Source organism: Pristiophorus japonicus, chromosome 8, assembly GCF_044704955.1.
Source record: "Pristiophorus japonicus isolate sPriJap1 chromosome 8, sPriJap1.hap1, whole genome shotgun sequence".
Classification (NCBI taxonomy): Eukaryota; Metazoa; Chordata; class Chondrichthyes; family Pristiophoridae; genus Pristiophorus; species Pristiophorus japonicus.
The window spans coordinates 236,479,554-236,506,968 of record NC_091984.1 but is presented as its reverse complement, the minus strand read 5'-3'; the positions used below and the strand labels follow the sequence as shown (position 1 = coordinate 236,506,968).

General features: G+C 50.1%; 1 protein-coding gene across 4 annotated transcripts in view; it reads left to right on the top strand.

The window, feature by feature from the left end:
- Positions 1-27,415, top strand: part of galnt9 (polypeptide N-acetylgalactosaminyltransferase 9) — a 443,197-nt gene that overhangs the window by 187,585 nt on the left and 228,197 nt on the right. For all 4 annotated transcript variants that reach the window (XM_070888122.1, XM_070888121.1, XM_070888120.1 and 1 more), the window contains exon 5: positions 11,387-11,584. In XM_070888122.1, the coding sequence (XP_070744223.1) occupies positions 11,387-11,584 (198 nt within the window). The remainder of the gene's footprint in view (positions 1-11,386; positions 11,585-27,415) is intronic.

Sequence of the window (27,415 nt, the reverse complement as noted above, 5' to 3'; positions counted from 1 at the left end):
TGTTTCCACGCCAAAAAGGGATGAGTTCACAGATGTTTCAATGAATAACCTAATATTCCAGATCCTGAACTACATCCTGAAGGGTGGAAGATGTCTGTGGGTGGATTTTTTTAACGTGGGGTGACCGTTGCACACCAGCCACCACACGAGCTTGACAGAGCTGGGTCTTGGTCCAGTAACAAGGGTTAACCAGGACGACTGGAGACCAGCTCTGCTGCACGGACCCAGTGCGCGCACATATCGCAGTGTGGGCTGGGCCCGTGCTGCCCCTGGGCCCTCGCCTCTTCTGGGCCCCAGACTCACGCCTCTCCTGGGCCCCGATCACTTTCCTCTACAAACTCTTGCTGCTCCTTCGCCCCTCCTGCTGTGCCTGCCCGCACTGCAATCAGCGACCTGGCTTCGCAGCCATCGCCCTCCTGCAGTGGTATACCGCCGCGCGCTGCTCCCTCTGATGGTCTTGCAGGCTGAGATCGTGCCGATTTCCGGGCTGGGCCGGGCTGGGCCGCCGCACACTGCTCCCTCTAATACAGCCTTTCAAACACAGTAAGTCCTCTTCAATTTACTAACGTGGCCTTTTGATGGCAGTGCATTTACCCAGTAACCCCAAGTATACATACATGACAATACCCCCCTTTAAGATATTAGTAACAGTCTTTTTACATATTGAGACGGTCCGGGTCTTTCTGCTCCCGAGTTGAACGTCTCAGTTCAACTCCCGCCTTGGGTGAACGTTCTGAGTCTGTTATGACTGGGGCTGGGGCCGATCTGATGGGAGTGGCAATGACCACGTCAGGGATTGAAAGTCCAGATTCATTGATGACAGCGGAGTCCTCTGATGACTGAGGGTAAGTTGGTTGGTCACTGATTGTGTCTTCCTCAGACTGTTCCGGTTCATCCGTGTACCGTAGCTTTATCTGATCGACATGTTTCCTGCATGTCGCCCATTCTTGAGCTTGACGATAAACACTCTGTTACCCTCCTTGGCCATAACAGTACCGGTGACCCACTTGGGACCTTGACCATAATTTAGTACATACACAGGATCGTTAACAGAAATGCTGTGTGACACAGCAGCGCGATCACGATACCACTGCTGACTTTGATGTCTTGTATTCAACATGATCGTTCAAGTCAGGATGGACAAGAGAGAGCTTGGGCTTGAGACCTCTCTTCATCAATAGTTAAGCAGGGGAGACCCCGGTAAGCGTGTGGGGTCTTGTCCTGTAACTGAGCAATATGCGTGACAAGCGAATCTGCAGTGAACCTTGAGTTACACGTTTCATACTCTGCTTGATGGTTTGGCCAGCACGCTCTGCTTGACCATTAGATGCGGGTTTGAATGGTGCTGACCTCACATGTTTATATATCATTGGGTTTCATGAACTCTTGAAACTCCAGACTAGTGAAGCAAGGTCCGTTGTCACTTACAACGATGTCGGGCAGACCATGAGTGGCAAACATGACACGAAGGCTCTCAATGGTAGCTGTGGATGTACTGGATGACATGATTATACACTCTATCCACTTGGAATATGCATCCACCACAACTAAAAACATCTTTCCCTGTAAAGTCGATGTGGATCCTGGACCATGGTTTGGACGGCCACGACCACAGACTCAGCGGCGATTCTGCTGGTGCTTTACTTAGCTGCATGCAAGTGTTGCACTGATGCACACATGATTCCAGATCAGAGTCAATCCCAGGCCATCATACGTGAGACCTGGCAATGGCGTTCATTATGACAATACCGGGATGAGTGCTATGTAGATCATATACAAATTTCTCTCTGCCTTTCTTAGGCATAACAACACGATTACCCCACAGTAAACAATCTGACTGAATGGATCGTTCGTCTTTGCGATGGATGTAAGATTTGGTCTCATCACCCATTTGCTTGGGTATGGCAGACCAATCACCACTAAGGACACAACGTTTCATAACCGATAATATCGGGTCCTGGCTGGTCCAGGTCTTAACTTGTTGGGCCAGGGGTTCCTTCACTTTCAAAAGCATCCATAACTAACAGTAGGTCTGCAGGTTGTGGCATCTCCACCTCCGGTGTGGGCAACGGCAGACGGCTCAATGCATCGGCACAATTCTCGGTGCCAGGTCTTTGGCGAATGACATAATCATAGACAGATAATGTCAGCGCCCACCTCTGGATGCGGGACGATGCATTGGTGTTGATACCTTTGTTTTCCGAAAACAATGAAATGAGTGGCTTGTGATCTGTTTCCAGTTCAAACCGAAGACCAAACAGGTACTGATGCATCTTTTTAACCCTATACACACAGGCTAATACTTCTTTTTCTACCCTGCTGTAGGCTCTTTCCGCCTTTGACAAACTTTTAGAAGCATATGCAACAGGTTGTAGTTTAACCGACTCATTAGCTTGTGGAGCACGCAACCAACTCCATATGACAAAGCATCACAGGCCAATACTAGACGCTTACATGGATCATAATGTACCTGCAGCTTGTTAGAACAAAGCAAATTAGTGGCTTTCTCAAAAGCTCTATCTTGAGAGTCACCCCAAACTCAGTTGTCGCCTTTTCTTAGCAGCATGTGCAGTGGGTAAGTCTAGGCAAGAAATTACCGAAGTACTTGAGTAGACCAAGGAACAAACACAGCTCCATCACATTCTGAGGCTTGGGTGCAGTTTTGATGGCCCTGGTTTTCGAGTCCATAGGCCTGATACCGTCAGCAGCAATTTTCCTCCCCAGGAATTCGACTTCCAGTGCCATGAAGACGCACTGCCAGCGTTTCAGTCTGAATCCCACTTTGTCCAGACAATGTAAAACCTCTTCCAGGTTGTTCAGATGTTCGGCGGAGTCACGACCTGTGACCAATATGTCACCTTGGAACACGACGATTCTGGGGACGGACTTCAGTAGACTCTCCATGTTCCTCTGAAATATGGCTGCAACCGAGCGAATTCCGAAAGGACACCTGTTGTAGATAAACAGTCCTATATGAGTGTTGATGCACGTAAGTTTCTTCGACGTCTCGACCAGCTCCTGTGTTATGTAGGCCGACGTCAGATCCAGTGAGGTTTCGACAATAGTGAGTGGGAGCAGAATAGCCCCTTGCACCGGACTCCCTCACTCTTAAAGTAAACATTCACCCTACTCTCATCATCCTTCTGATCACCGCTGATAATGTAGAAAGAGAATACTTGCATTTTTATAGCGACTTTCATGACCTCAGGATGTCCTAAATCTCTCTGGGCCTCGACCCTTGCTCGCCCAGGCAACCTCGCTCAGAACGGTTCCGGCCCTCCATAAAATCGGGACCTGGAACTCTCTTGTTCAAGATATTATTGGTTCCATCTCGTCTTAGCACTACAAAGCCCTTGCATAGAAATCAGGAGATCAAAGATTGGAGTTGTAGCATCTCTACTCAGCAGGTAGCTTAGACAATATTTTGATAAGATAGTAAGAACATAAGAAGCCGGAGTAGGCTGTTTGGTCCTTCGAGCCTGCTCTGCCATTTAATGGCTGATCTTCGACATCAACTCCGGCACGGACTGCTTGGGCCGAATGGCCTGTTATGTGCAGTATATCAGTAAGTAACCTGATAACATTGTTGTTGCCAATTTAAGGGTATCTAAGGGTTAAGACATGGCAGGAGAGCTCGGTCACGTGATATGCTCCTCCTGTACCATGTGGGAACTCAGGGACACTTCCGGTGTCCCTGATGACTACGTGTGCGGGAAGTGTATCCGCCTCCAGCTCCTGACGGTCCGCGTTGCGGAATTGGAGCTGAGGGTGGATTTACTCTGGAGCATCCACAATGCTGAGAATGACGTGAGTAGCACGTGTAGCGAGTTGGTCTTACCGCAGGTGAAGTGTCCACAGCCAGCTAGGGAATGGAAGACCAGCAGGAAGAGCAGTGCAAGGAAGGTAGTGCAGGGGTTCCCTGCGGTCATCCCGCTGCAAAACAGATACACTGCTTTGAGTACTGTTGAGGGGGATGACTCATCAGGGGAGGGCAGCAGCAGCCAAGTTCATGGCACCGTGGCTGGCTCTGTTGCACAGGAGGATAGGAAAAAGAGTGGGAGAGCGATAGTGATAGGGGATTCAATTGTAAGGGGAATAGATGGCCGTTTCTGCGGCCGTAACCGAGACTCCAGGATGGTATGTTGCCTCCCTGGTGCAAGGGTCAAGGATGTCTCGGAGCGGGTGCAGGACATTCTGAAAAGGGAGGGAGAACAGCCAGTTGTCGTGGTGCACATTGGTACCAATGACATAGGTAAAAAAAGGATGAGGTCCTACGAGACGAATTTAAGGAGCTCGGAGCTAAATTAAAAAGTAGGACCTCAAAAGTAGTAATCTCGGGATTGCTACCAGTGCCACGTGCTAGTTAGAGTAGGAATCGCAGGATAGCGCAGATGAATACGTGGCTTGAGCAGTGGTGCAGCAGGGAGGGATTCAAATTCCTGGGGCATTGGAATCGGTTCTGGGGGAGGTGGGACCAGTACAATCCGGACGGTCTGCACCTGGGCAGGACTGGAACCAATATCCTAGGGGGGGTGTTTGCTAGTGCTGTTGGGGAAGAGTTAAACTAATATGTCAGGGGGATGGGAACCAATGCAGGGAGATAGAGGGAAACAAAATGGAGACAGAAGCAAAAGACAGAAAGGAGATGAGTAAAAGTGGAGGGCAGAGAAACCCAAGGCAAAAAACAAAAAGGGCTAATGGACAGCAAAATTCTAAAGGGTCAAAGTGTAATAAAAAGGCAAGCCTGAAAGCTCGGTGCCTCAATGCGAGGAGTATTTGGAACCCAGGAGAGGGCTCTGAGCTAGTTAGAGTTGGGGAGAGCTCAGATGAACAGGACCCCAAGAAAGAATGCAAAAGGCAGGAGGCAACAGAGCAGAGTAGCACTGGGGTAAGTGTAAACCACAAGGTGATAGGAAGGGACAATATGTATGAATATAAAGGGGCTGCAGGAGGGGTCAAAACTAAAAATCATGGTTTAAAAGCTAGTATTAAAACACTCTACCTAAATGCACGCAGCGTTCGAAATAAAGTAAAAGAGTTGACGGCACAAATCATTACAAATGGGTATGATTTGGTGGCCATTATAGAAACGTGGTTGTAGGGTGGTCAAGACTGGGAATTAAACATACAGGGGTATCTGACAATTCGGAAGGATAGACAAGAAGGGAAAGGAGGTGGGGTAGCTCTGTTAATAAAGGATGATATCAGGGCAGTTGTGAGAGATGATATTGGCTCTAATGAACAAAATGTTGAATCATTGTGGGTGGAGATTAGAGATAGTAAGGGGAAAAAGTCACTGGTGGGCGTAGTTTATAGGTCCTCAAATAATAACTTCACGGTGGGGCGGACAATAACCAAGGGAATAATAGAGGCAGGTGAAAAAGGAATGGCAGTAGTCATGGGGGATTTTAACCTACATATCGATTGGTCAAATCAAATCGCACGGGGTAGCCTTGAGGAGGAATTCAAAGAATGCATATGGGATTGTTTCTTAGAACAGTATGTTACAGAACCTACAAGGGAGCAAACTATCTTAGATCTGGTCCTGTGTAATGAGACAGGAATAATAAACAATCTCCTAGTAAAAGATCCTCTCGGAATGAGTGATCACAGTATGGTTGAATTTGTAATACAGATTGAGGGTGAGGAAGTAGTGTCTCAAACGAGCGCACTATGCTTAAACAAAGGGGACTACAGTGGGATGAGGGCAGAGTTGGCTAAAGTAGACTGGGAACACAGACTAAACAGTGGCACAACTGAGGAACAGTGGAGGACTTTTAAGGAGCTCTTTCATAGTGCTCAACAAAAATATATTCCAGTGAAAAAGAAGGGCGGGAAGAGAAGGGATAACCAGCCGTGGATAACCAAGGAAATAAAGGAGAGTATCAAATTAAAAACCAATGCGTATAAGGTGGCCAAGGTTAGTGGGAAACTAGAAGATTGGGAAAATTTTAAACAACAGCAAAGAATGACTAAGAAAGCAATAAAGAAAGGAAAGATAGATTACGAAAGTAAACTTGCGCAAAACATAAAAACAGATAGTAAAAGCTTTTACCGATATATAAAAAGGAAAAGAGTTACTGAAGTAAATGTTGGTCCTTTAGAAGATGAGAAGGGGGATTTAGTAATGGGAAATGTGGAAATGGCTGAGACGTTAAACAATTATTTTGCTTCGGTCTTCACAGTGGAAGACACAAAAACCATGCCAAAAATTGCTGGTCACGGGAATGTGGGAAGGGAGGACCTTGAGACAATCACTATCACTAGGGAGGTAGTGCTGGACAGGCTAATGGGACTCAAGGTAGACAATTCCCTTGGTTCTGATGCATCCCAGGGTATTAAAAGAGATGGCGGAAGTTATAGCAGATGCATTCGTTATAATCTACCAAAATTCTCTGGACTCTGGGGAAGTGCCAGTGGATTGGAAAGCAGCTAATGTAGCGCCTCTGTTTAAAAAAGGGGGCAGACAAAAGTCAGGTAACTATAGGCCGGTTAGTTTAACATCTGTAGTGGGGAAAATGCTTGAAGCTATCATTAAGGAAGAAATAGCGGGATATCTAGATACGAATACTGCAATCAAGCAGACGCAGCATGGATTCATGAATGGGAAATCATGTTTAACTAATTTACTGGAATTCTTTGAGGATATAACGAGCATGGTGGATAGAGGTGTACCGATGGATGCGGTGTATTTAGATTTCCAAAAGGCATTCGATAAGGTGCCACGCAAAAGGTTACTGCAGAAGGTAAAGGTACGCGGAGTCAGAGGAAATGTATTAGCATGGATAGAGAATTGGCTGGCGAACAGAAAGCAGAGAGTCGGGATAAATGGGTCATTTTCAGGTTGGAAATCGGTGGTTAGTGGTATGCCACAGGGATCGGTGCTGGGACCACAACTGTTTACAATATACATAGATGACGTGGAAGAGGGGACAGAGTGTAGTGTAACAAAATTTGCAGATGACACAAAGATAAGTGGGAAAGCGGGTTTTGTAGAGGACACAGAGAGACTGCAAAGAGATGTAGATAGGTTAAGCGAATGGGCTAAAGTTTGGCAGATGGAATACAATGTCGGAAAATGTGAGGTCATCCACCTTGGAAAAAAAAAACAGTAAACGGGAATATTATTTGAATGGGGAGAAATTACAACATGCTGCGGTGCAGAGGGACCTCGGGGTCCTTATGCATGAATCCCAAAAAGTTAGTTTGCAGGTGCAGCAGGTAATCAGGAAGGCGAATGGAATGTTGGCCTTCATTGCGAGAGGGATGGAGTACAAAAGCAGGGAGGTCCTGCTGCAACTGTATAGGGTATTGGTAAGGCTGCACCTGGAGTACTGCATGCAGTTTTGGTCACCTTACTTAAGGAAGGATATACTCGCCTTGGAGGGGGTACAGAGACGATTCACGAGGCTGATTCTGGAGATGAGGGGGTTACCTTATGATGATAGATTGAGTAGACTGGGTCTTTACTCGTTGGAGTTCAGAAGGTTGACATTTAAAATAATGAAAGGGATAGACAAGATAGAGGCAGAGAGGTTGTTTCCACTGGTCGGGGAGACTAGAACTAGGGGACACAGCCTCAAAATACGGGGGAGCCAATTTAAAACCGAGTTGAGAAGGAATTTCTTCTCCCAGAGGGTTGTGAATCTATGGAATTCTCTGCCCAAGGAAGCAGTTGAGGCTAGCTCATTAAATGTATTCAAATCACAGATAGATCGATTTTTAACCAATAAGGGAATTAAGGGTTACGGGGAGCGGGCGGGTAAGTGGAGCCGAGTCCACGGCCAGATCAGCCATGATCTTTTTGAATGGCGGAACAGGCTCGAGGGGCTAGATGGCCTACTCCTGTTCCTAATTCTTATGTTCTTATGTTCTTATGTTAATGTAAAAAACCCACTTTCCCGCCCAATCCCCATATCCCTCGACTCCCCTAGAGTCCAAAAATCTATCGATCTCAGCTTTGAATATACTCAACGACTCAGAACCACAGCCCTCTGGGGTAGAGAATTGCAAAGATTCACCATCATCATCATAGGCAGTCCCTCGAAATCGAGGAAGACTTGCTTCCACTCTAAAAGTGAGTTCTCAGGTGACTGAACAGTCCAATACAGGAATTACAGTCCCTGTCACAGGTGGGACAGACAGTGGTTGAAGGAGAGGGGAGGGTGGGACTGGTTTGCCGCACGCTCCTTCCGCTGCCTGCGCTTGGTTTCTCCATGCTCTCGGCGACGAGACTCGAGGTGCTCAGCACCCTCCCGGATGCGCTTCCTCCGTTTAGGGTGGTCTTTGGCCGGGGACTCCCAGGTGTCGTCAGACATCGACGACGAGGTCCAACACCGCCTCCTGTGTACCAGCGCAGCCTTCGGCCACCTGAGGAATAGAGACGATCAGGCCCTCAAATCTGGCACCAAGCTCATCTACAGGGCCATAGTGATACCCGCCCTCCTGTGTGGCTCAGAGACATGGACCATGTACACTAGACACCTCAAAGCGCTGGAGAAATACCACCAGCGATGTCTCCGCAAATTTACCACCCTCTGAGTGAAGAAGTTTCCCCTTCTCAGTCCTAAATGGCCGACCCCTTATTCTGAGACTGTGACCCCTGGTTCTAGACTCCCCAGCCTGGGGGGAAACATCGTCCCTGCATCTACCCTGTCAATCCCCCTCAGAATCTTATTGAGATCACCTCTCGTTTCTCTAGTCTCCAGCGAGTATCGGCCCAATCTGCTCACCTTGTCTCGAGCCAGTGCTTGCGCTGTGACTGCGGGACTGACACTCTCCATTCCTCACTGAGCGCCTTGCTTCTTTTGAGACATGATCTTTGAGATTTTGTTCTTTAAAAACTGCCAGTAACTCTGCTGTGCTGCTGGTAAAGCGAAATCCGGGGAAGCGCTGCTTTGAAGGGACAACGACGTAAACCCTGTAAATGTAGCATTATGACAGTGAAGCATTGGTGTGTGTCTCTTTACATAAGCACTGGCCATGTTCACCCAACAGGTTCATTTCTCTTCAGGCTGGCGATTCGAGCTCAGGCTCTGTTTGTGGCTCAAGGACTTTGTGCCCGCAGAGTTTATCTTTCCAAAGCAAACCAAGCCACGTAACAACAACAACAACCTGTATTTATATAGCACCTTTAACGTAGTGAAACGTCCCAAGGCGCTAAAAATTTGACACCGAGCCGCAGAAGGAGAAATTAGCGCAGGTGACCAAAAGCTTAGAACATAACATAAGAAATAGGAGCAGGAGTAGACCAAATGGCCCCTCGAGCCTGCTCCGCCATTTAATATGATCATGGCTGATCTGATCATGGACAGAGCTCCACTTCCCCGTCCGCTCCCCATAACCCCTTATCCCCTTATCGGTTAAGAAACTGTCTATCTCTGTCTTAAATTTATTCAATGTCCCAGCTTCCACAGCTCTCTGAGGCAGCGAATTCCATAGATTTACAACCCTCTGAGAGAAGAAATTCCTCCTCATCTTGGTTTTAAATGGGTGGCCCCTTATTCTAAGATTGTACTCTCTAGTTCCAGTCTCCCCCATCAGTGGAAACATCCTCTCTGCATCCACCTTGTGAAGCCCCCTCATAATCTTATACGTTTCGGTCAAAGAGGTAGATTTTAAGGAGCATCTTGAAGGAGGAAAGAGAGGTAGAGAAGTAGAGAGGTTTAGGGAGGGAGTTCCAGAGCTTGGGGCCCAGGCAACAGAAGGCACGGCCACCAATGGTGGAGCGACTATAATCAGGGATGCTCAAGAGGGCAGAATTAGAGGAGCGCAGATATCTCAGGGGGGTTGTGGGGCTGGAGGAGATTACAGAGATAGGGAGGGGCGAGGGCCATGGAGGGATTTGTAATCAAGGATGAGAATTTTGAAATCGAGGTGTTGCTTAACCAGAAGCCATGTAGGTCAGCGAGCACAGGGGGTGATGGATGATCAGGACTTGGTGCGAGTTAGGACACGGGGCAGCGAGCACAGGGAGTGATGGGTGATCAGGACTTGGTGTGTGTTAGGACACGGGGCAGCGAGCACAGGGGGTGATGGGTGAGCGGGACTCGGTGCGAGTTAGGACACGGGGCAGCGAGCACAGGGGGTGATGGGTGATCAGGACTCGGTGTGTGTTAGGACACGAGGCAGCCGAGTTGTGGATCATGTCTAGTTTGTGGGAGGCCAGCCAGGAGTGCATTGGAATAGTCAACTCTAGAGGTAACACAGGCATGGATGAGGGTTTCAGCAGTGGAGACATTAGAGCAGGTGACCAAAACGTGAACTAAGAGGTAGGTTTTAAGGAGCGTCTTAAAGGAAGAGAGAGAGGCGGAGAGGTTTAGGCAGGGAGTTCCAGAGCTTGGGGCCCAGGCAGCTGAAGGCACGGCCACCAATGGTGGAGCGATTATAATCAGGGATGCTCAAGAGGGCAGAATTGGAGGAGCGCAGATATCTCAGGGAGGTTGTGGGGCTGGAGGAGATTACAGAGACAGGGAGGGGCGAGGGCCATGGAGGGATTTGTAAACAAGGATGAGAATTTTGAAATCGAGGTATTGCTTAACCAGAAGCCAATGTAGGTCGGCGAGCACAGGGGGTGATGGGTGATCAGGACTCGGTGTGTGTTAGGACACGGGGCAGCCGAGTTGTGGATCATGTCTAGTTTGTGGGAGGCCAGCCAGGAGTGTGTTGGAATAGTCAAGTCTAGATGGATGGATGAGGGTTTCAGCAGTGGAGACATTAGAGCAGGTGACCAAAACGTGAACTAAGAGGTAGGTTTTAAGGAGCGTCTTGAAGGAAGAGAGAGAGGCGGAGAGGTTTAGGCAGGGAGTTCCAGAGCTTGGGGCCCAGGCAGCTGAAGGCACGGCCACCGATGGTTATAATCAGGGATGCTCAAGGGAACAGAATTGGAGGAGCGCAGACATCTCGGGGGGTTTGTAGGCAATGTTCCCGTTTAGCCACGGGGTCCGCTGTTGTCTGAAGCTTGTCAGTTTCTCAATGTAAAAACCACGCTTGCTCGGAGGTTTGAACGGGCTGCACAGTGCCTTACAGGGGCCTGCACCCAAAAGAATTGACAGGGAACATTGATGGTTGTGGGGCTGGAGGAGCTTCGGGAGAGGGTGAAGCCACAGAGGGACACAAGGATAAGACTTTTAAAATCGGGGCGTTGCCGGACCGGGGAGCCAATGTCGGACAGCAAGCGCGGGGGGGGGGGGTGATGGGTAACAGGACTTGGCACGAGTTAGCACACGGGACGGTAGAGTTTTTGGACGAGCTGAAGTTTATGGTGGGAGGCCGGCCAGATGAGCGTTGGAATACTCGAGTCTGGTGGTCACAAAGGCACGGGGAATTGTGGCTTTGGGGAATGGCAGTAAGATATCTGACCTGTACCCTTCCGCTTTCTTTGCAGGGTCCAACCGGTTCTGAGCAGGATCAAGGAAGATCGGACACGGATCATATTGCCCGCCATAGACAACATCAAATACAACACGTTTGAAGTGCAGCAATATGCCAACGCAGCCCATGGCTACAACTGGGGATTGTGGTGCATGTACATAATCCCTCCACAGGAATGGCTGGACAAGGGAGACGAGGCTGCGCCCATCAGGTGAGAGAACCCCTACATCTCTCCTCTGTCCAAGCTTGGTGAGGCTGCATTTGCACCACATAAGAATATCAGAAATAGGAGCAGGAGTCGGCCATTCAGCCCCTCGAGCCTGCTCCGCCATTCAATAAGATCACGGCTGATCTGATCATGGACTCAGCTCCACTTCCCTGCCCGCTCCCTATAACCCGTGACTCCCTTATCGTTCAAAATCTGTCTATCTCCGCCTTAAGTATATTCAATGTCCCAGCCTCCACAGCTCTCTGGGATAGAGAATTCCAAAGATTCACGACCCTCTGAGAGAAGAAATTCCTCCTCATTTCTGTTTTAAATGGGCGGCCCCTTATTCTGAAACTATGCCCCCTAGTTCTAGATTCCCCCTACGATTGAATGACCTTGATTATGTGGGGAGACTGGAGAAGCTGGGATTGTTCTCCTTAGAGCAGTGAAGATTGAGGGGGTGATTTAATCGAGGATGTTCAAAAATCATGGGGGGTTTGGATAGAATAAATGAGCTGTTTCCAGAGGGAGGAGCATCGGTAACCAGAGGACACGGATTAAAGGTAATTGGCTAAAGAACCGGGGGGGAGATGAAAATTTCGTTGCGTTGTTGTGATCGGGAACGTGCTGCCTGAAAGGGCAATGGAAGCAGATTCAGTGGTAACTTTCAAAGTTGGATAAATACTTGAAAGGGAAAAAAATAGCAGGGCTGTGGGGAAAGAGCGGGGGGAGTGGGACTGATTGGATCGCTCTGTCACAGAGCCGGCACAGGCTCGATGGGCCCAATGGCCTCATTCTGTGCTGTATCGTGCTATGATTGAGGTATTGGTGCAATTTCTATCTAATCTGGGCGGCAGCGGGCGGCAGTGGGCAGTAAGGCCATCAATTTCAGGCCCCCAGAGTCCACATTTATACCACTTCTTATTGCGCATTTCTACAATTCATTTCCTTGACGTGAAGTCTGATGCTACCGCTATATTTCTGATGCAGCCAAAGTATAGATACTAATTTGAAAGAAACAAAAAGAAAGACTTGCATTTATATAGCGCCTTTCACGACCACCGGACGTCCCAAACCGCTTTACAGCCAATAAAGTACTTTTGAAGTGTAGTCAACTGACGGGTTTAGACAGGTTAGATGCAGGAAGAATGTTCCCGATGTTGGGGAAGTCCAGAACCAGGGGTCACAGTCTAAGGATAAGGGGTAAGCCATTTAGGACCGAGCTGAGGAGAAACTTCTTCACCCAGAGAGTGGTGAACCTGTGGAATTCTCTACCAGAGAAAGTTGTTGAGGCCAATTCACTAAATACATTCAAAAAGGAGTTAAATGTAGTCCTTTCTACTAGGGGGATCAAGGGGTATGGCGAGAAAGCAGGAATGGGATACTGAAGTTGCATGTTCAGCCATGAACTCATTGAATGGCGGTGCAGGCTCGAAGGGCCGAATGGCCTACTCCTGCACCTATTTTCTATGTTTCTATGGCTTTGTAATGTGGGAAACATGGCAGCCAATTTGCGCACAGCAAGCTCCCACAAACAACAATGTGATAATGACCAGACAATCTGTTTTTGTTATGTTGATTGAGGGATAAATATTGGCCCCAGGACACTGGGGATAACTCCCCTGCTCTTCTTCGAAAATAGTAGCCAGGGGATCTTTTATGTCCACCTGAGAGAACAGACGGGGCCTCGGTTTAACGTCTCATCCGAAAAATGGCACCTCCGACAGTGCGGCGCTCCCTCAGTACTGCACTGGGAGAGTCACTCTAGATTTGTGCTCAAGTTCCTGGAGTGGGACTTGAACCCACAACCTTCTGCCTCAGAGGCGGGAGTGCTGCCCACTGAGCCACAGCTGACAATTTGAGCTAGTGGGGCTGGCTGACCTGGGTTATACCATTGGTTCTGCATTGTGCTCAGTTTACTGGTATCCAAATGTGCCTGCCAACACTAAGATTGCCTGGAAAGGACTTGGCGATGTGCTGACTCTGTGAACGATGCTATATAAATGCAAGTCTTTCTTTAAATAGCGATATAGACTTGGTCCACAGTTTGTGTTATGATACTCTGATAATATGAATTGACTTGATTTCTGGGGTACTTTGGCTGGATTTTGCTTTTATATTGCAACTGGAATGTGTCACGTCATGATTACATTTAGAATTTTCGCAGCATCTTGTTCTCAGCTTGTGATGTCATTTATGGACAGTAATTCACTTATTGTTAAATATTTAGGATGCCAATTGCCAATCCAGGTGCTAGAAAATACCGCACAGGCTAAACCACTGATAAGGATTTATCTACAAATAAAGTAATATACAGAAGCAAATTTTTTGAGGACGGATCCTTCACGCCACAATTAAAAGTTACACTGTTGCCAAACTAGGTTGAACGTTTAAAATGGTCTATGCTTCTTCAATTAATTTCTGCAAGTTCCTGATGAGACACAGTCTCTGTCTATACAGACGACCGACCTACACTGAAAACCTGTATATATAGCAGCAAAGGTGCACATAAGAGAAGGTTTCTGAATTGCAATAATGTCTGTCGGTTGAAGTTTAAGCCGTTTCATTTAAGTATTCAGGGAACTGAAACTTTTAGCAATCTCCAAAAAACAGTTAGTAGTTTTGGGGACAATTGGATTGCAAAATGCTCTTTCTGTCCGTAGCCTTCCCAATGTTGCTACTTCACAGTAGGCGATGGGATAATGGTGTGCAACCATTGTACTTCCATCAAACTATTTCCATATATTACCACAACCAGAAATTGCATAACTCTCCGACATAAGCTGCGCCCATGAACATTTTAAACATGCTGCCCCAGCATCAAAGAAAATCTTCATACCAGTTAACTGTTGGACAATAACCCTGTCTGGTTCATGCAGATGGTATGTCTGGTCCACCATTGTGTACTTTGCAAAAAGACCAGCCTCCATCTTAAACGAAACCTCCCTAAACCTCGCCACCTCTCTACCTGTTTCCTCCTTTAAGACCCTCCTTACAACTTACCTCTTTGACCAAGCCTTTGGTCACCTGTCCTAATATCTCTTTATGTGGTCTCCTGCACTGTTCCAACGAAGCTCAATGCAAGCTCGACGAACAACACCTTATCTTTCGTTTAGGCACTTTACAGCCTTCTGGACTCAACATCGAGTTCAACAATTTCAGACCATAACCGCTGCCGGCTCCCTTCTCCCGCCCCCCAGAGCCTGTTTCTTTGTTTCTCTGTGTCTCTAATGGCAGTTGGTCATTATCCCGCCATTCACAACCTATCTCGACTCATGTTTTTCTAACTCCTGCCATTACCATTTGAATTTGGGCCATCGCCCCTTTTGTCTCTCTAATCTCTCCTGTCTTCCACCTTATCACAGACCTTCCCTTTTGTTCTTTCTTCCCCTCCCCGCTTTCAGTGCTCCTTAAGAATCCGTTCTTTCCGAACACTCTCCAGTTCTGACGAAGGGCCATTGACCCGAAACGTTAACTCTGCTTCCTCTCCACAGATGCTGCCTGACCCGCTGAGATTTCCAGCATTTTCGGTTTTTATTCCAGATTCCAGCATCCGCAGTATTTTGCTTTCCTAATATCTCTTTATGTGGCTCGGTGTCAAATTCTGTTTGATAATCGCTCCTGTGAAATGCCTTGAGACGTTTCACTACGTTAAAGGCGCTATATAAATGCAAGTTGTTGCAGCTGTGTGAGCGGTGCAACGTGAGCAATTCTCACTGTATCAACTTGCGGGAGTGTCACTGCAGGGATGGTGCAGAAACCCAATCGAAGTGCGATATCACTGTACTATATTAGGTTTTATTCTCCGAAAATTCAAACATAATGGTGCAAATTTGCCACAAAGGTTGCAGTATAACAAGACATTTGACTTTGGGAACACAGGAACAGGAGAAGGCCATTCAGCCCCTTGAACCTGCTCCACCATTCAATGAGATCATGTCTGATCATCGACCTAACTCCAGTTATCTGCCTTTGGCCCATATCCCTCAATACCTTTGGTTAACAAAAAGCTATCAATCTCGGATTTAAAATTAACAATGGATCGAGCATCAATTGCCGTTTGTGGATGAGAGTTCCAAACCTCTCCCACTCTGTGTGTGTGGAAGGGTTTCCTAATTTCACTCCTGAAAGGTCTGGCTCTAATTTGTAGACTCTGCCCCTAGTCCCAGACTCCCCAACCAGCGGGAACAGTTTCTCGCTACCTACCCTCTCTGTTCCCCGTAATATCCTGAAAACTTAAATCAGATCACCCCTAAATTCCAGGAATACAACCCCAGTTTGTATAATCTCTCCTCGTAGTTTAACCCTTGAAGTCCGGGTATCATTCTGATAAACCTACGCTGCACTCCCTCCAAGGCCAATGTACCCTTCCAGAGGAAGGAGCGTTTTGTCAGATTACTTATCAATATATTTTTGCGAGCTGGCCAAACATTGCCAACACTTTGAATAGGGCTCTGGTGAGACCACACCTGGAGTATTGTGCACAGTTTTGGTCCCCTTCCGCAAGGAAGGATATACTTGCCATAGAGGGAATGCAACGAAAGTTCACCAGACTGATTCCTGGGATGGCGGGGGTGGGGGAGATTGTCCTGTGAGGAGAGATTGAGCAGACTAGGCCTATATTCTCTAGAGTTTAGAAGAATGAGAGGTGATCTCATTGAAACATACAAAATTCTTACAGGGCTTGACAGGGTAGATGCAGGGAGGGTGTTTCCCCCGGCCTGGGGAGTCTAGAACCAGGGGTCACAGTCTCAGGATAAGGGGTCGGCCATTTAGGACTGAGATGAGGAGAAATTTCTACACTCAGAGGGTGGCGAATCTTTGGAATTCTCTGCCCCAGAGGCCTGTGGAGGCTCAGGGTAACCGAATTTGATCACCTCACCACTGTCGCCCGCTGCCGCTGACATTCCTCCTGCAGGGCCGCCCAGTGCCACTTTCGGGGTGGTCTGGAGCGGGCGGCAGGGGAGAGCCGCCGGGAACCGTCCGCTGACGTCAGCGGACGGCCGAGTGGCACAACCGAGCTCCCGTCCGCCGAGCTCCCGGATTCCTGCGGACGGGAGTGGGCGGCAGAACGGGGGCGGGCGGGGGGGGCGGACCGCTGGCTGGAGGCTGGTCTGTCCCCGATGGTCAGTCTGTAGAACCTGAAAAAAAGGTTACTGAACATTTAAAAAACAGCAACTTACCTGGATGGCGTCGCCTGGAGGTCTTCCGATAGTTTAAAAACATTTTTTTGGCGATTTTATTTTTGTTCAGCTCTTTGACCCTCCGTGGTCCTGACTCCATCCTTGGCGGCACTTGGGTGGCAAGCTCCTCTGCTGCCGAGAATGGGACCTCCCGCCCGCTGACGCCCAGATTGGGGGCGTACGTTGGTCGTTTGCCGCCCGCCGACATTCGAGGGACCGCGGCGATGAATATTCCGCCCAGAGTAGCGTCCAGTACCTCGCCGGCCATTAGTGGCACTTTGGGCGGACGGAGGCCTTGCTGAAAATCGGCCCCTCTGTCTTTGAGTATATTCAAGACAAAGATCGATAGAGTTTTGGATATTAAGGGAATCAAGGGGATATGGGGATCGGGCGGGAAAGTGGGGTTGAAGTAGACGATCAGCCGTGATCTTATTGAATGGCGGAGCAGGCTCGAGGGGCCGAATGGCCGACTCCTGCTCCTAATCCTTATGTTCTTATGTTATGGATTATGTTGTAAGGTATGATAAAAAAAAATACAGATGGAAAATCAAGCCGATTAAAATGTGGAATGAAAAGAGACTGAGCTGAAGAGCTCAGTGGAAACAGACGTTTGGTGATAGTGGCAAACAGCCATTGAGTAACGGAGCCAAATGCAGTCAGGAAGCCGAGCGCACAGACACCAGCCCCTCGACTGTGACCCAGACATGCGCCAATGTAATAGCGTTGCTGGATTAACCCCCGGATAAATTCCTGCGGATGAAGGCCAGCGTTTGTTCCATTCGCCTTGGCAACAGCAGCCTCCGTCCGTGGGTCTCTGCCAGCTCGGGTTTCCACGGCAACCAAGTGCTCGGGTCCCTGGTCCAGATAATTAGCAGCAGTTGGTGTTGGAGGGTAACAATGGCCGCTGGTTCGAGCTGTTGGCCTTTGAGTAAGGCTTGGAAACCTCGCTCGGAGGGAGGCCTCCTGCAAAGGAAAAATCCCCCCAGAGCTTAAGTGCTTCCTCCTCCTGGGCTCTGTGGCTGGCTCACAAAGGGAGGAGAGAGTTACAACTCTCAGCACCGGCGCAGGCGGAACTGATTTCGGCAAGAGATAAAAAGAGTTGGGACTCTTTACCTTGGAGCAGCGTAGACTTGGGGAGGGGGGGTGGGGGGGGGGGGGTGTTTGATTGAGGTTTGTCAGATAATGGAGGGAATAGACGGTGTTCCAGCTGTCAGTTTATTTCAATTAAATAGGTCAGGCAGGACCAGGGTGTTATGTCCTTAATAAAGTAATGTGATTGAGTACTGTAGACGTGAATAAGTGTGACCTCAATCTCTTTATTCTGACTCCAGAGTGCTGGAGGCCGGCTTATATACAGTGCTCCCAAGGGATGCTAGGATCCCTTGGGACTCCAACAGATGTGCCCTCTGGTGGCGGCAGAATGCTGGTGACATAGGGTTGCATGCATAACACAGGGGGCACAAATTTAAGTTGTATAGGGCTAGATTGAGGTTCGATGTCAGGAGATGGGTCTTTCCCCAGAGAACAGTAGACCTCTGGAACAAGCGGCCGTTCCAAGTGGTGGATGCAGAGTCGCTGAATTCCTTCCAGCGAGAGCTGGATTGGTTTCTGGCTGCGGGGGAGATTAACTCTTACACAAGGGTCGGTACTGCAGGGAATTCAGGGCCAGAGTGATCCCCTGGACTAGTTTCCATCGCCGAGATGGGTCGGAGAGGAATTTCCCAGATTTTTTTTCCCCAATGGGCCTGGGTTTTTTAATCTGTTTTTTTTGCCTCTCACAGGGTTTGGGGGGAGGTGGGGGTGAGGGGGGGGGTGGTGGGTGTATATGCTGTGGTACACAGTGGGGAACAGAATGCAAGAGTCCAGTTGGAGGGGCTTGGCAGCAGGGAGGTCGATCAGGAAGGTAAGTCATGATTGGGGGATGGGGAATGGGCAGTGGGCCCTTGCAGCACGAGTTTCAGGGGTAAGAAAATACTTTGGGGGTTGAAGTGCACCCACTGTTAGGGCCGGGGCCGGGGACGGGGGGCTTAAATAGTGAGGGGCAGGGGGGAGGGTGATTGAAGGAGCGAGGGGGTGAAGGACGGCAGCAGATGGCCAGAGGGAGAGCTCCCGAGGGAGCTACTATCCCATCCACCATTTTAGAAGTTTCAGGGACCCCCTCAAAGCCTCCCTGATAAAGTGCAACAGCCCCACCGACACCTGGGAGTCCCCGGCCAAAGACCAGTCCGCCCTAAGTGGAGGAAGAGCATCCGGGAGGGCGCTGAGCACCTCGAGTCTCGTCGCCGAGAGCATGCAGAAAACAAGCGCAGGCAGCGGAAGGAGCGTGCGGAAAACCAGTCCCACCCACCCTTTCCTCCAACCACTGTCTGTCCCACCTGTGACAGGGACTGTAATTCCCGTATTGGACTGTTCACCCACCTGAGAACTCACTTTTAGAGTGGAAGCAAGTCTTCCTCGACGCTGAGGGACTGCCTGTGATGATGATGATACACAAGGTATCGGGATTGTGTGGAGTAGGCTTGATGGACCAGATGGTCCTTACCTGCCCGTGCATTGTTCGTATGTTCGTATACCCGAGATTGCAAACCTGCTAACCGTGAGTGTAGAACACAAAGAACAGTTAGAAAGAGAGTCAGGAATCATTCCCACTGCAGTTCTGCGGAGATTACTGCATGACCCGTTTTTGTATTTGCAATGTGGAGGTGTTTGTGGAGGACGTGAGTTGGTACTTCAGTTATTGAGTGGGCGTTTGAATGGTCACCAAATCTTGCTCGTGTAGCGTGGCAATTATTCCCATGCTTTTAAAATGTGACACCTTAATTGATCCCTGGGAAGAGAGGGATTGTCCAATGAGGAGAGATTGAGCAGATTGGGTCTATATTCTCTGGAGTTTAGAAGAATCTCGCGGAAACGTATAAAATACTTACAGGGATTGACAGGGTAGATGCAGGGAGGGTGTTTCCCCCCGGGCTGGGGAGTCTAGAACCAGGGGTCACAGTCTCAGGATAAGGGGTCGGCCATTTAGGACTGAGATGAGGAGGAATTTCTTCACTCAGAGGGTGGTGAATCTTTGGAATTCTCTGCCCCAGAGGGCTGTGGAGGCTCAGTCTCTGAGTATATTCAATGCCATCAGAGCAATATAAAGTTTGGCTATGCTTGCGTTTCGCCTGGGGTCTAAGTTTAATTATCATTGATACGTCCTTACTACACAGTATAAATGCACACGAGGCCCATGCTTGAGAGAAGGTCAGTCTGTGACCTGTCCTTTATTTCATAGCACTCAAGTGCTGGAAGTGGGTGGAGCTTCCCCTTTTATACCTGAAGGTCTAGGTTAGGAGTGTCTCCCACAAGTTCACCACCTAGTGGTCATTGTTCTCACAGTGCACAACTTAGGTCAGATTATACATGGGTTACAATGCTGGTTGAATACACGACAATCATGAGGGCCGGGAGGTAGGCCATTCTCTGGGAAGGGAGAAGTCGTGTCTTCCATCAGTGCTGAAGTACATCTCGAGCAGAGTTGATGGCAATCTGATGTGATGTCCACATGCTGACGAGGATAAGATCGGTGCTGGAAGGGGAAAAACGAACAGAGGTCATTCCTTTCTTACGCCTCTGCCCTCCTGTCGTCTCGCTCTTCTCTGTTGGGGGACTCACTCACAGGCTCCTGTCAAGAAAAACAAAACCCATTCTGTAATACGACACACAAAAGGTTTCAAACAACATAAACACCGCCACACACACGAGCACAGCCCGACTGAGAGCAGAGCTTAAGCTGGCCATTTCGGAAGGCAGCAGACAGTCCAGGGTCGACATTATTGCTGTTGGATCACGGCGCGATTGGTCAGGATTCTGTCCGTATAAAGGTGTCGGAGGGTGTCACACCCAAGGCCAAGATCCTGCTTTGGGGGTTGAGATGTTGGGAGAGGACAATTGAGAGGATGGTGATGGAGTTTGAAAGGTTGGTGAGGGTGATGTCAATAAAAGAAGGACTTGCATTTCTATAGCGCTTTTCACAACCACCGGATGTCTCAAAGCGCTTTACAGCCAATGAAGTAATTTTTTGGAGTGTAGTCACTGTTGTAATGTGGGAAACGCGGCAGCCAACAGGCGCACAGCAAGCTCCCACAAACAGCAATGTGATAATGACCAGATCATCTGTTTTAGTGATGTTGTTCGAGAGATAAATATTGGCCCCAGGACACCGGGGATAATTCCCTTGCTCTTCTTTGAAATAATACATCCCCCTGAGAGAGCAGACAGAGCCTTTTTAACGTCTCTTCCAAAACACAGCACCTCCGACAGTGCAACACTCCCTCAGTACTGCCCCTCCAACAGTGCAGCACTCTCTCAGTACTACCCCTCTGGCAGTGCCACGCTCCCTCAGTACTGCCCCTCCGACAGTGCGGTGCTCCCTCAGTACTGCCCCTCCGACAGTGCAGCACTCCCTCAGCACTACCCCTTCGACAGTGCAGCGCTCCCTCAGCACTGCTCCTCCGACAGTGCAGCGCTCCCTCAGCACTGCTCCTCCGACAGTGCAACACTCCCTCAGTACTGCCCCCCCAAACAGTGCCACGCTCCCTCAGTACTGCCCCTCCGACAGTGCGGCACTCCCTCAGCACTGCCCCTCCGACAGTGCAGCGCTCCCTCAGCACTGCCCCTCCGACAGTGTGGTGCTCCCTCAGTACTGCCCCGCTCCCTCAGTACTGCCCCTCCGACAGTGCAGCACTCCCTCAGCACTGCACTGGGAGTGTCAGCCTGGATTTTTGTGCTCAAATCTCTGGAGTGGGACTTGAACCCACAACCTTATGACTCAGAGGTGAGAGTGCTGCCCACTGAGCCATAGCTGACACCTCCACAGAGCAGAGTTTGGAAGGGCAGTGAGTGTGAATTTGAAAGTTTGTTCAAGATATTATGGATGGAGATTGAAAGCACTGTGAAGATACATCAATGGATTTGAAAGGATGTTGAAGGTCTCAGGGATAGCGATTGAAAAGCTCCTGAGAATATGTTCAATGGAGTTGTGCCGTGGGTATTTTTCAGAGTGCAGGGTTCTGCATAGATCTGATCAAAGAAAATAATCTGTGGATTAAATTAAGCTGCGATGCAGAGAGTTGTATTGCCTGGTGCTTGAGGGTGTATCCCAGGCTGTGGTGCCCAGAACTGGGATGCAGAGAGAAAAAGATAAATATGCTTTGGCAGCAATATCATCGAATGAAGGCCAGGGTCTCGTCTGCTTTGAAGCCTCCAATAAATGTGGATGAATACCTTTAGAGAATGATACACTCACAGCGATACAGGTAGAATTCATCGTTACGCAATCTGTACTGATCCTCCTGCACTTGTGCCCTCAAACCCATCTCCCAGAAAGAATGGAGAATGGGTATGGTGCGAAGATGGGTGTGTGCACCTCGGTCACGCACCCAGCGACGTACAGTCCATTGAAGCCTTCTAATATCTCAGGGGTGTGTCACTGTGCTGCACACGTTCTGTCCATTCCCTGCTGCCTTTTTATTTCAAAGCATTCTCACCAGCTGTCAGATTAACTGGACCAGCCACATAAATACTGCGGCCACAAGAGCGGGTCAGATGCTGGGTATTCTGCGACGAGTGTCTCACCTCCTGACTCCCCAAAGCCTTTCCACCATCTACAAGGCACAAGTCAGGAGTGTGATGGAACACTCTCCACTTGCCCGGATGAGTGCAGCTCCAACAACACTCGAGAAGCTCGACACCATCCAGGACAAAGCAGCCACTTGATCGGCTCCCCATCCACCAGGTTGGCATGCAGGTGCAGCAGGCGGTTAAGAAAGCAAATGGCATGTTGGCCTTCATAACAAGGGGATTTGAGTACAGGGGCAGGGAGGTGTTGCTACAGTTGTACAGGGCATTGGTGAGGCCACACCTGGAGTATTGTGTACAGTTTTGGTCTCCTAACCTGAGGAAGGACATTCTTGCTATTGAGGGAGTGCAGCGAAGGTTCACCAGACTGATTCCCGGGATAGCGGGACTGACCTATCAAGAAAGACTGGATCAACTGGGCTTGTATTCACTGGAGTTCAGAAGAATGAGAGGGGACCTCATAGAAACATTTAAAATTCTGACGGGGTTAGACAGGTTAGATGCAGGAAGAATGTTCCCAATGTTGGGGAAGTCCAGAACCAGAGGTCACAGTCTAAGGATAAGGGGTAAGCCATTTAGGACCGAGATGCGGAGGAACTTCTTCACCCAGAGAGTGGTGAACCTGTGGAATTCTCTACCACAGAAAGTTGTTGAGGCCAGTTCACTAAATATATTCAAAAAGGAGTTAGATGAGGTCCTTACTACTAGGGGGATCAAGGGGTATGGCGAGAAAGCAGGAATGGGGTACTGAAGTTGAATGTTCAGCCATGAATGGCGGTGCAGGCTAGAAGGGCCGAATGGCCTACTCCTGCACCTATTTTCTATGTTTCTATGTTTCTATGTTTCAACATTCACTCCCTCCACCACCGGCGCCCCCTGGCTGCAGTGTGCACCATCTACAAGATGCACTGCAGCCACTCGCCAAGGCTTCTTCGGCAGCACCTCCCAAACCCGCGACCTCTACCACCTAGAAGGACAAGGGCAGCAGACGTTTGGGAGCAAAATACAGCGGAAATCTGAAATAGAAACAGAACATGCGAGAACTACTCGGCGGGTTAGGCAGCATCTGTGGAGAGAGAAACAGAGTTAATGTTTCAGGTTGATGATCTTTCATCAGAGCTAGAGGAAGTTCGAGATGTAATAGGTTTAAAGCAGGCATCAGAGGCGGTCCCTCGAATCGAGGATGACTTGCTTCCACGTCAAAAAGTTCACAGGGTTTTCGATGAAGGACCCGATATTCCAGATCCCGAACTACATCCTGAAGGGTGGGAGATGCCTGTGGGTGGATTTTTTTAACGTGGGGTGACCGTTGCACACCAGCCACCACACGGGCTTGACAGAGCGAGGTCTTGGTCTAGTGGCAAGGGTTAACCAGGACGACTGGAGACCAGCTCTGCTGCACGGACCCAGTGCGCGCACATATCGCACAGTGTGGGCTGGGCCCGTGCTGCACCTGGGCCTTCGCCTCTTCTGGGCCCCGAACTCACGCCTCTCCTGGGCCTCGATCACGTCCCTCTACAGTCTCTCGCCGCTCCTTCGCCCCGACAGGCACAGAGGCGGGGAAAGAACAAAAGGGAAAGTCTGTGATAGGATGGAAAGTCAGAGAGACAAATGACCCAGGGATATGGACCACTCTGCTGATAGCAAATCTCCACACCCCACACCCCCTCCGCCCCCCGCCACCCAGCCCCCACTCTCAACCCAGCCTACAGTCCCACATCTACCCCCCAGCACCAACCCACAATATCCCAGCCCCAGCTCACAGGCCCCAATAGCCAGCACCACCCCCACTGCCCCCCACCCGATCCCCCCCCCAGCCCCCACTCCCAACTCCAGCCCACACCCCACCACCCTCAGCACTAGAATCCACCCCAGCATTCACCAACCCCGTGCTCGCCCAAACACCAGTTAAAATGCCGGAATATAAATGTAATTTGATTATTCAGTCACTGCAGATCAGCGGCCCAGCTCAGAACCCCTCCTGACAGCTCACATGCTCCAATAAACCTTCCTCTTTAGCTCCTCACTAAAAATAAGTTCAATCAATTTGACGCCCAGCGAGTAACAATTTTTGAATTTTTTGCTGTGCTGTAGACTTTATGGGTTTGTAGTGTCAGCCGGGGCTCAGTGGGCAGCACTCTCGTCTCTGAGTCAGAACGTTGTGGGTTCAAGCCCCACTCCAGGGAATTGAGCACACAGTCCAGGCTGACACTCCCAGTGCAGTACTGAGGGAGCACTGCACTGTCGGAGGGCCAGTACTGAGAGAGTGCTGCACTGTCGGAGGGGCAGTACTGAGGAAGTGCTGCACTGTCGGAGGGGCAGTACTGAGGGAGTGCTGCACTGTCGGAGGGGCAGTACTGAGGGAGTGCTGCGCTGTCGGAGGGGCAGTACTGAGGGAGCGCTGTACTTTCGGAGAGGCAGTACTGAGGGAGCACTGCACTGTCGGAGGGGCAGTACTGAGGGAGCACTGCACTGTCAGAGGGTCAATACTGAGGGAGTGCTGCACTGTTGGAGGGGCAGTACTGAGGGAGCGCTGCACTGTTTGAGGGTCAATACTGAGGGAGTGCTGCACTGTTGGAGGGGCAGTACTGAAGGAGTGCTGCGCTGTCAGAGGGGCAGTACTGAGTGAGTGCTGCGCTGTCGGAGGGGCAGTACTGAGGGAGCGTCGCACTGTCAGAGGGTCAATACTGAGGGAGTGCTGCACTGTTGGAGGGGCAGTACTGAGGGAGCGTCGCACTGTCGGAGGGGCAGTACTGAGGGAGCGCTGCACTGTCAGAGGGTCAATACTGAGGGAGTGCTGCACTGTTGGAGGGGCAGTACTGAGGGAGTGCTGAACTGTTAGAGGGGCAGTACTGAGGGAGCACTGCACTATCAGAGGGTCAATACTGAGGGAGTGCTGCACAGTTGGAGGGGCAGTACTGAGGGAGTGCCGCACTGTCGGGGGGGCAGTACTGAGGGAGTGCTGCACTGTCAGAGGGTCAATACTGAGGGAGTGCTGCACAGTTGGACGGGCAGTACTGAGGGAGTGCCGCACTGTCGGAGGGGCAGTACTGAGGGAGTGCTGCACTGTCGGAGGGGCAGTACTGAGGGAGTGCTGCACTGTTGGAGGGGCAGTACTGAGGGAGTGCCGCACTGTCGGAGGGGCAGTACTGAGGGAGTGCTGCACTGTTGGAGGGGCAGTACTGAGGGAGTGCTGGACTGGCGGTGGTGCAGTACTGAGGGAGTGCTGCACTGTCGGAGGGGCAGTACTGAGGGAGTGCTGCACTGTTGGAGGGGCAGTACTGAGGGAGTGCCGCACTGTCGGAGGGGCAGTACTGAGGGAGTGCTGCACTGTCGGAGGGGCAGTACTGAGGGAGTGCTGCTCTGTTGGAGGGGCAGTACTGAGGGAGTGCCGGACTGTCGGAGGGGCAGTACTGAGGGAGTGCTGCACTGTCGGAGGGGCAGTACTGAGGGAGTGCTGCACTGTTGGAGGGGCAGTACTGAGGGAGTGCCGCACTGTCGGAGGGGCAGTACTGAGGGAGTGCTGCACTGTTGGAGGGGCAGTACTGAGGGAGTGCTGGACTGGCGGTGGTGCAGTACTGAGGGAGTGCTGCTCTGTTGGAGGGCAGTACTGAGGGAGTGCTGCTCTGTTGGAGGGGCAGTACTGAGGGAGTGCTGGACTGGCGGTGGTGCAGTACTGAGGGAGTGCTGCTCTGTTGGAGGGGCAGTACTGAGGGAGTGCTGGACTGGCGGTGGTGCAGTACTGCGGGAGTGCTGGACTGGCGGTGGTGCAGTACTGAGGGAGTGCTGCTCTGTTGGAGGGGCAGTACTGAGGGAGTGCTGCACTGTCGGAGGGGCAGTACTGAGGGAGTGCTGGACTGGCGGTGGTGCAGTACTGAGGGAGTGCTGGACTGGCGGTGGTGCAGTACTGCGGGAGTGCTGCACTGTTGGAGGGGCAGTACTGCGGGAGCTGCCAACCCTGGTCCTAAAGTGGCTCTATTTCCTACATTACAACACTTGAAAAGCACTCGACTGGCTGTAAAGCACTTTGGGAGGCCCTGAGGTTGTAAAAGGTGCTATATAAATGCAAGTCTGTCTTTTACTCTTTTACTTCAGAGCAGCATAAACTTAGAGGCGTCCTGATGGAAGTTTATAAAATAACACGAGGGCTGAATGGGAAGGGTCTAAGTCACGATGCTCCGGCCAAGGAGTGTGTTCCTTTGGCACCCAGGGTGAAACCATCCTGCCCACACCAACACCCTGGCTCTCCGTGCTTGCACCACTTACGCCGCGAATATGCCGTCTCCAGACAATACAACCACAACACCAGCAAAGACATGCCGATCCAGGTCGACTGGACCAACCTACCACCAACCCGTCCCAAAGGAAGGCCTTTTTTTGTGTACCGACGCCAAAGCCCTTCGGTGATATCCCCTCGGCCTCGGTGACCTTTGGCGAAATGCTTGGAAGAACACACGGAATGGGTTCCTTGCCGACGACCCCACGGTACAACCTGAAGGATCAAACCTTCCTCGCAAACAGTGGGCAACCATCGACCGCCTCAGAACCGGTCACGGTCGATGCTGCCAACCTTCTCCATGGGTGGGAGGTTAAGGCCTCCCCATCCTGTGACTGTGGAGCTCCGAATCAGACCCTGGGGCACATCATCGAGCACTGCCCTGAGAGGGAATTCACAGGCAGCCTGCGGGATCTCCACGCTGTTACACCGGGAGCTTTGGCCTGGATATCCAACCTGGGATACTGACATTCGATTTACTTTGCTTCTACCGTACAAGAGAAGAAGCAGCAAAATGATAAAAATGTCACAATGCTGGAATGTTTTTTTTGCTCGGATTATTTGATAAGCACAACAAGCGGCTGCCTCCACACCAATCAGTCATTGCTCTTGGCCTTTCCAACACAGGCTCTTGTGACTTCTGTACGCTTATTATCTGACCTTTTTTTTGTTGCACGAGTGAATGTCTCTCCGTTTGAAGGTTATTTGGATTTGAATGCAGCAATCGCTTTTTTCCTCAGCCCTGCATCAAAG